The sequence below is a fragment of the Rana temporaria genome, chromosome 7 (genome assembly GCF_905171775.1).
Source record: "Rana temporaria chromosome 7, aRanTem1.1, whole genome shotgun sequence".
Taxonomy (NCBI): Eukaryota; Metazoa; Chordata; class Amphibia; order Anura; family Ranidae; genus Rana; species Rana temporaria.
The window spans coordinates 157,850,076-157,860,155 of record NC_053495.1 but is presented as its reverse complement, the minus strand read 5'-3'; the positions used below and the strand labels follow the sequence as shown (position 1 = coordinate 157,860,155).

Here is a 10,080-nt window from a genome sequence, read left to right as displayed (position 1 = left end):
TGCTGTAACTGCTTATAAAGTGTGAGCTAAAGTTTGGCTTTGGAATCTGTTAGTATATTTAAATCTGCTACATCCAACACCCCCTCCACCAGACTGACAATGCTGCTGTCCATAAGTGCCCCCTTGTGCTCATTCTTCCAGAGTGGGAGCACTTCCAAGGCTACATTCACATTGGCAACTTAGGCCCGTGAGACCTGCGGTGGCAGGAGTCTTCCGATTCCAGCTGCGGCAGTAATCGGCTAGGTGCGGCTGCCAGCCCCACTCACTATGACAGGTCACTGGCGGCTGCAACTATTCGCAGCTGTCCACACAGTCAGCGATTAACCCACAGTGATCGCTGCTAAACACACACAATGAGGCCCAATGTGGGTAAAACATGTCAGAGGGGCATGACCGATGGGCTAGGATTTGTGCTGAGACCTGTCTTTCATTTACCTTACATTGGAGTTGAATGCAGTGTGTGTGGTGGTACCTGCATGTCATGTTAAATGTGCTCGATTTCTGCCAGCACCTAAATACAAAGAGTAAACCTGGGAGAATGATACTGCAGGCTTGGAGCAGTGTCGATATGTTAATAGTTTACTGGGATGTTACTGGCCAGGTCACAAGGTGAAAACAAAAGAAAAAAAAAAAAAAAACTTAAAGCGGAGCTCCGGTAAAACGGTTAGCAGCTGCTAACACTGTGCAGGCTTCACTGCCCGTTTCCTACGGCGCATGTGCAAGCAGCGCGGCGCTTTGTGAATGGGCTGGCTGCTTTCTGGGATACACACAGTTCCCAGAATGCAGCACGCCCCATTCACAAGAAGAAACCGAGTGTAGGAGGAGGAAGAGAATCCACCGCGGAAGAGGCAGATTCGGCACTTCTGCATAGCAACAGCTATTTAGGGTAAGTAAAAAAAAAATACTTCTTTTTTTTTTTTTTTTCCAGATTTTTGGTGCAAATTTTTTTTTCAGGGTGGAACTCCGCTTTAAAAGAAAACTGCTGCAGCTATCACATTTAATAATTGGTAAATTGCAATGGATTACATTTTTAGGTTTATTACCGCTTTAACACATGCATGTTGCATAAAGGCAGCCCATTTGAGCTTACAATACACAGCAGAACCAATAATGCACCTGCACCATTTCTGCTGATGCAGGGTACCACAATGCATGGTGGTGTGTCATTGTGCCATTTATCGCAGGCATATTTTGCTTCCCAAATAAATCAACAGACAGCAGAATCTATTTTCCTTTTTTTTTTTCTTTTACGAAAAAGACAAACAAAAAAAATAATAAAACACATAAAGCCACATAAATTTGTTTTTGTTTTTTATACAATCTACAAACCAGAAGCACTTTGTGCCAAATTTTTTCCTACTGACCAGAAAGTACTCCACAGTATTAAAAAAAATGTACTCTTATATCCATCAAAAGGGAACAAAAAATCTATCTGCACAGTCACAGAGAAGAGCAAGCAAGTATCGGCCTGTGCTCTCTTTTAGAGGACAAGCTTGGAGAGAAGGAAGGGAAGGAGCAAGCATGAAGTGTGTGGAGGGAAGAGAAATGAAATAAGACTAGATGTGGGGTGTAGGGACACAAGATAGGAATGCACCAACAAGTCACAGTGCTGATACTGAAGACATCTAGCAGGAAGAGAGCTTCACAGTGGGGACAGACAGCTGGAGAGGGGAGCAGGGAGGGACGGAGTGTGCTTTAATTTCCTCTTTATTCCCTGTTTTTCCACGTCCCTCATCCAGGTAGGATTCCCTTGCTGTACAGCCTTACATCACATCTTACACAAGAAGAGCACGTTTGTTACATCACAGCTACAAAGCTTGAGCCAGCTCTGAGGCAGGGAGGGAGATCCTGTAGGCCGTGTCCGTTCTCTCTACTGATGTGAGCGATCCTGTTGCAAGTAAATCGCATTATGAAGACTGTTCACAGCAGTACCAGCAAAAGACTGAAGTTACAGCTGCATGCCAGGAAGGTGCCATTTGATCTCAGCTTATAAGTGGCCATACTTCCGGTATTCCTCCTATTACAGCAATGTTTGCCAAGTAAACAGCCGAGACATATTTAGGGAATGTAAGTATCAAAGCCTGAGTTGGCTAGATTACTAATTATATACAAAACCCACAGTAAACGATGTGGCTCCTAAACCCTGTAAGGAGTTTAACAATACAATTTGAAGTCAGCCATTTTGTAGGATGAACTACAATGTTTTCTATCAGCTCCCTAGCTCATAGTGACTTAAAAAGCTGTTTTATACAACATTGGTCAAGGTTTCAAAATGGTTGCCTTCACAATACAATTGAACAGTCCCTTCCTGCAAGTTCATTTTGCATATTCCTAATCACAAACAAATTGGTTTTAAGCAGACATAGGAGTTATTGTTACTGTAAATGTTGTAACAGGTATAATGTCAGTCTTGATGTGTAGTTCCTTTCCATTACAGCCTATCAGGCTTTAAAAGCAACTCCCTATACACAGCAGTTGAGCTCGGTTTTAAAAATACAAATGATTCCCCCCATGGCACGGAAGGAAGGACAAAGCATGCACACAGACATAGGAAGCCAAGCTGAACAGCAATGCACATGTACAGCAACAGCTAAGACAAAGCAGTGGTCACAAACCTCGAGATCTCTCAGCATGGCCCTTTGACTCAAGCCCGTCAAAGAACTGGAGCCAGGGCAGTGCTGAGAGAGGCAGACTCTTGTAGAGGTACGTTGTCACCTAGCGGAGGTCTATTTCATAAGATTGTCCTTGCACTAACTGGAGAAAGCAGACAGGTGTGTGGGAGAGGGCAGCTCCATTATACATCTAGACCTGTCTCATGGAGAAGGTGAGGATGGACTCTTTAAAGCCAACATCGTCTTTCGAGAATGAATGACGTTAGTACTATGCTGCCCCCTTCCCAATAACTGCATTGTGCATCTACTGCAGTGCTGGGTATGGAGGGAGGGTTATTAAGACTGGTTCCCTATTGTCAGCCCTTGTGGGAGGGTCTGCTGGCAAATGTGGGTAGAACCCAGAAAGGCAGCGATGAGACAGCTGACAGCCGTGTATGAGCCTGCTCTCACAGAAGTCATAGAGAATACTTGAGACATACATTGCACCTCAATGTGCAATGTTGACATGTCTTATCTGGCAGTAAAGGGGAGAGCTTTAAATTCACCCACTCTGCTGTGGGAGGGTCTGTGAACCATTTACCCCCGTGGCCAACAGTACTCAGTAGGGGAATGGTTAGGCACAGCTCTCCCAGTGCAGGCTATTGAGGCTATGGAAGGGAGTGCTCAGCTCTTACAAAGAGCAGAATACAGGCCCTTGGCAGGACTGGCTTCTGTCAGATTATGGTGTGGCTGCACACCACTAAGATGAGCATAGAGAATTGAACACATCCAGCAAGAAGATCGGAAAGATCAGAGAGAAGATAGGATGGAGAAAGAGCAAACAAAACTTTGGTTTAAAACAATGAATTAATGAAGGTTTAAATGTAGGGAAGTTAATCCCTCAAATCTCAGTCACTCCCCCAGCCCCTTTTTCATTGGGACCCCTTCCAGCACTGCTGGGGGGTGGGAACAAAAAATATCCATAATGCTCTGCAAAAAAAAAATGCATGTATGGGGATATCAAGGGTAAGGGCAATGAAAACAGTATGTAAAACAAACAAAAAAAAAAAAAGGATCAGCTGTGAATAAAACAAACCCAGCACAGGGTGTTGTGTGTGGCATCACAGCGATAGAGATCAATTAAATCAAATCTGTCTGAAGTCAGGTAAGCAGAAAGACGGGACAAATCAGCAGATGGAGATTATGATCGCCCTTTAATATTCTAACTCCATCTAAGCAACCTTGAGTGTAGCGGTCATTCCTTGGCTTCTTTGTTTACATCTGTCCATGGATTTGGAAGAAGGGGGGCAGGCAAATCACTTAATGAAGAGTTGGCAAGCGCACAGGACAGCCCTGTAATGAAGGGGTGTGGTGAGTGGACAGAAAGAAGCCTGAAGTGGGGATGAAAGCTTGGTGGAGATGGTCGAAGAGAGTGAACGGTAAAAGCAACGAGTGCCTCATGTGTTGGCTTCATCATCAGTGTCATCAATCAGGACCTTGGCATCACGAGTCTTGCTCCTATAGAATGAAGAACATAACATAAGCTATACAATGCAAGAATTTACTTTCATAGACACTATGGGCTAGATTCAGATAAAATTGCCTATCTTTAGGCGGGCATAGCGTATCTCAGATACACTACGCCGCCCTAACTTAGTGAGGCAGGTACCGTATTCACAACGAACTTGCATCCTAAGTTACGACGGCGTAGTGTAAATGGGCCGGCGTAAGCCCGCCTAATTCAAATTGTCCAGGCAGTGGGCGTGTTGTATTATAATGAGCCTTGACCCCACGTAATTGACGCTCCTAACGAACGCCGTCCGTGAACGTTTCCCAGTGCTCATGCTCAAAATCAGGTCGCAAATAGTCAATGCTTTAGATGTGAACGTAACTTACGCACAGCCCTATTCTTGTACGACGTACGCAAACGAAGTAAACAACGGAAAATTCAACGCTGTCCCGACATCCATACTCAACATTGGCTACGCCTCATATAGCAGGGGTAACTTTACGCCGAAAAAAGCCTTACGTAAACAACGTAAATCAATGCACCGGGCGGACGTACGTTTCTGAATCGGCGTATCTAGCTCATTTGCATATTCTACGCGTAAATCTACGGAAGCGTCCCTAGCGACCAGCGTAAATATACACCCTAAGATACGACGGCGCAGGAGACTTCCGCCGCTCGTATCTAGGCCAAATCTATGCGTAACCGATTCTATGAATCAGGCGCATAAGATACGACCGCGCTCATTCGGACATACGATGGCGTATCTGAAGATACGCCGTCGTATGTCCTTTATGAATCTAGCCCTATGAGGGGAACTTGCTAAGACTGGAGCAGCCAGAATATGAAGCAGCTGTGCATGGGAACCAATCAGCTTGTCATTCATTTTCAAAGCTTAACTGAACAAGCAGCATTTAGACACCGATTGGTTACCAAAAACAGCTGCTCCAGATTTTGTTGACTTAGTTTTAGTAAATTCCTCCCTATATGACCAAAGGTTTCTTGACATCTGACCATCACACCTATAAATTCTTGCTGGACAGCAATATGGAGTTGGCTCCCCCTTTGTGATTATAACAGACAAATTTTGCAGCGTCTGGGAATTTGTGCCCCTTCAGCCAAAATAACATTTGTGAAGTTCGGTATGGATTAGGTTTGGAGTCAAGGTTCTGTCCAGACCAATTAAGTTTCTGCACAATAAACTCCCTCATACTAGGTTTCCAAAGACCTGGCTTTGTGCACAGGGGTGTAAGCCATGCACAAACAGAAAAAGAGCCACCCTCAAACTGGTACTAAGATTACAAAGATCTCTATTGTTTAACCAGCCGTCATTGGTCATCCTTGGTTTGCAATTGTTATACTGGGACGATGCCGGTAGGTACAGGCATCATCCCAGTATTAGAATTTTCAGGCAGAAAATCCCAGCAGGAAAGAAATTATTTGAGTGGTTCAGCCACTCAGTCACTTATACGGGCTGTGGAAGGGGGTCCCCAGGCTCTCCTGTCTGATCGCGGAGTCCGGAAGCGCTGCGGTTGGTGGCGACGGATGCACGGCACAGAGAGAGAGGAACAGATGTTGTTCCTCCTGCTTTGTGACCCCGGAAACAAGTATTTTGTCACTTCTGGTTCCGTTAGCGGCCAGGAAAGCAGCTGATCGGACCAATCTTTGTCTGATCAACTGCATTGGTGGGCAGAGGAGAGATTTGGGGTCTAAAAGACCCCAGATCTCTCCATAAAGAGGACCTGTCATGGCCCATGCTGTCACAAGAGATGTTTGTTCATTCCTTGTGATAGCAATAACGGTAATACATAAACAGCATTTTAGCTTGCACATGATTGGATGATAAAATCAGCAGAGCTTCCCCTCATTTCAGATCTACCCCTCAGATTTACAGCGACCGCACTTCTAGTGCACTTTCAAGTGCACTTGTAGTGCAAAGTGGATTTGCCTTTTTGTAAATACTGTATTTATTGGTGTATAACACTCACTTTTTTACCCTGAAAATAGAGGGTAAACTGTGCTTGCGTGTTATACGCAGGGGGCTGTGGAAAGATTTTTTCCTGAAACTTCCCTCTTAAAGTTAGGGTGCGTGTTATATGCCGATAAATACGGTAACTCCCAAGGTGTCCTCAAACATTTTGGCAATATAGCACATTGTTGAACTCACGATATCAGTCTTACATACAGACTGCTCACTAGAACGTACTTCAACAAACATTACTATCCCTTTTTCCTAAATTCTGAATCCTATCAGGCTCCACAAGAGTGACAAGCACTGATCTCTAAATGCAGCATATGTGTGCCTTGCAGTGAAGTTTTTCTTTAGTACAGGTTGACAAGATATTGAATAAATAAAAGTTCATAGTTTCCTTGTTAAAAGCAAAAACTCTAGATGCCATATGGACTTTATTAGGTGCACTAGATATCTGGCTCCTGGCATCTGTTCAGTACTTAGATACCAATACATTAGTTATTTATTATACAGTTAACAGGTATCACTCACTGGGAGGACAAGCGTGGTATACGGAGAGAGATACTCTGGCTGCGCTTCCATATCTTGCTTTTGGCTCTGTTCTTCACTCCGTCGTCCTGATCCATCATCTGCTCCAGCAGTGTTTGGTCATCGGCATTCATCGGTGCCACAGAGATGTCGCGCACGGCGCGGAACTCACCACAGTTATTCAGGTGCTCATTCTCCAGTCGGAAGAAATTCCACACAAAACGGCTGTGGGGTGAAAGTGGAATGTGGATATAAATATTTCTACTTTAAAACTTGTGAAAACTGGTAAGCTGCCTTTGTTAAACTCTCCTTTTGGAAATGCTGAATGCTTGGCTGTTATGCTGATCCTAAAGCACAACTGAACTTACAGTTGAAATCTGTTAAAGACATTCCAGGCTCAACAAAAAAAAAAAAGTCAGTTTGTGTTCTACAGACGGCAAGCATACTGCCCGAGTACAAAAGACGGTCACACCCTGCCAGAATGCTGTGGCGAGGGACCCTTGTGCACTGTGTGGAAGCAGTGGTCTCAATGTAGAGATCAGAAATTCCCTGCATCAGACCTATAGCTCAGCAACAACTTAAAAGGGGTTGTAAACCACCCTGTTTTTTCACCTTAATGCATCCTATGTATTAAGGTGAAAAAACATCTGACAATTACCGGCCCCCCAGCCCCTCAGTTTTACATACCTGAGCCCTGGAATGTCAAACTATGAGGATGCGCTGCATCTTTACCTGGGGTTCTCGGCTCTTGATTGGATAGATTGATAGCAGCGCAGCCATTGGCTCCCGCTGCTGTCAATCAATTCCAATGATGTGGGCACCAGGCAGAGTCCTGCATTCGGCGGCTATGGACGCGAAATGCTGGACTCGGGAGCACGCCCGCAAGGTAACCCCCTTGGAAGAGCGCTTTCCAGAGGGGGTTATCCGATGCAGGGGAAGAGCCAAAAGAGCCGCCGAGGGACCCCAGAAAACGGAGTTCGGGGCCACTCTGCAAAACAAACTGCACAGTGGAGGGAAGTATGACATGTTTGTTATTTGAAAAATAAATAAAATAAAAACGTTTAGTGTCACTTTAACACGGATTGAAGGGCTCTAGCTCCAACTCAGCAGGGGGGCATGTTGTACCTTTAAAGAGAGGCCATGCTTCCACACAAAATAGCAACCATCCTTCTCTGCAGCATGACATCATTGTTTTCATGCACCTGGAAATGTATTTAGCAGTTTTATACCTGAAAGCTCAGTTGGGCTTTAAAGTGATAAGAGAGTGTCCCCATAGCAAGCCACTTGATCTGGGGGCACTTATGCATGTTCCCTCCCGAGTCCATAATACACACCCAGAACGGGGCTCAGCCCCGCACCCGCTCACTTCACATTGGCTGTGATTAGCAGCCAAGGGCTCCTGCTGCTGTCATTCAGCCAATGAAGAGTCAGAGACCAGGGAAAGCAGCCGCTCTCATGTACATCGCTGGATCGCGACCAGGCAAGTATTGGGGGGGCTGCATACTGATGGTAAAAAAAACTTCAACCTTTAGATGCTCGTCAATGTTTTTTTAAATATACAGATGTAAATTTAAATGTACAGAAACAAACATGTATATAAGAAGTTTTGTCTGTTCTGTGACTCAAAGTATTGAGGCCAGAAAACCAGGCAACTTACATTTTCAGAAGGACCTCCACAGCCTCCTTTTTATGCTCAGTATTGTATTTCTTTAAAGAGACAATGTTGTGCCCACATCAACATAAAACTGTTGCTCAAACCCTGCTCAATACAAACCAAGGATGAGCTGTTGGAACATGGGGCTTAGGTTGGTTCAGTAGGAACTTGCCGAGATTCAAACTTTTGAATAGATCGATTAACGTAAATACAACCAGCCTGACGGAGTCACTTCTGACTATCGCTAGCGGCCGCTATAGTTTTTAAAAAACACTGTAGTACATCTGAATGGTTTGTGACCCAGTTTTGTACCCATCTACAGTTAGAAAAAGTGGGTAGGTATAACAATTCTAGGAGAATACATCCGATTAGGTTCTAATAAAGAAGAATATGCATTTAAAGATCGGGCAGCTAGGCTAGGCTGAAAAAAGTAAATGTCATAAACAAGTCGCTAAACATGTCTTAAAAAATGGCTTTTTAGTATAATGCATACATAGTAGTAAGACAAGCTATGACAATGAAATGTAATGTACTGTACGAGTTCCTCTGGTGAACAGCAGAGGGCGAAACTTGCATGAATAATACCAAGAAAGCAACAAAGAAGGAAAATCTAATACTTCCATCAAGGTCATATGTAGGTAAAAGCAGATAAAGAGCTTTTCATTTGATCAAAAATACACCTTGAAAAAAGCAAACTAGTTTATGTGACTAAACTGATGCATTATTATAGAGTTGCTGTCAGAAACCATTTTGTTTATTGGTGTGAAGAATAAAAAAATGCTAAAAACAAAAAGCACGCTCAGCAAAACTGAACACGCATAGAGAGCACACATGAAGGACAGAGGATCCATAAATATTTTTTTATGAAAATGTTTGAACAGACTACCAAATTTTTAACCCTGTTTTTCCCATAATTCACTTCCTTAAATCATTTTAGTATAAGATTTTTTTCCCCTCATATACTGTGTGGTCACAGGTAATGCTGTCTCCCGTCCTGCTAGATATGTTGAAATCTGACACTAAAGGCCACCTTCGCTTATATGATACGAGATTAACATAACCTCAAAAATAAGGTGTACTCCGTGGTGATATTGCAGGTTAATAAAGACTCCTAATACTAAGATGTATGCTTTTTTTGTACAAATGTTGTTTTGGTAGGGCGGACTTGTACGTCCTCCCAGAAATGCAACCCCCACCCCCCGGATTGTACAGCCTTGTAATCCGTTGCAGTCTTGTCCGCCAGACACAGCAGATAATGGATCGGAGTACTGGGCAGTGATGGGCCTGGTACCATGTGATCTCTATGTCCAATAGTAAACAATATCTTTCATTCATGATGGCACTACTTACTACTGTGATCTCTGATTGCTCACAGCGATCACATGGTACAGGCCCAATCACTGTAATAAGCATTCATGATATATGTATGTTACTGTGGTGAAATGGCTTTGTTGTTTGACCGTATTTAAAAAAAATATATATCTTTTTTACATACGGTCACCAGAGCAAGTGCAGTGTCACTATGGTCACTTTGTACTGCAGTGGCGTTGTGCATGTACAATGGCTTGCTGCTCTGATATCACTGTATCTCAGTGTAGCCAGCCATTGTCTCTGACCACCACCACAGCAGTACAATGTCACCAGACTAGTGCTACCAGTCAGTGTCCTCAATCACCCCCATTAACACATAGCGTCCCTAATCACCGCCACACCAGTTACAGTGTTGCCGATTATGATCTCTCCAGTTTACAGTGTCCCTGATCACCGCCACACCAGTGCAACTGGTAAATTCTCCTGTCAGGTTGCCAAGTGACTATGAAAAAGCGGC

At 43.9% G+C, this 10,080-nt stretch overlaps 1 protein-coding gene across 1 annotated transcript in view; it reads right to left on the bottom strand.

The window, feature by feature from the left end:
* Positions 1 to 1,294: 1,294 nt before the first annotated feature.
* Positions 1,295 to 10,080, bottom strand: part of XPR1 (xenotropic and polytropic retrovirus receptor 1) — a 187,494-nt gene continuing 178,708 nt past the window's right edge. The window contains 2 exon segments of the mRNA XM_040360240.1: positions 1,295 to 4,109; positions 6,602 to 6,823. Coding sequence (XP_040216174.1) covers positions 4,049 to 4,109; positions 6,602 to 6,823 — 283 coding nt within the window. The 3' untranslated portion in view covers positions 1,295 to 4,048.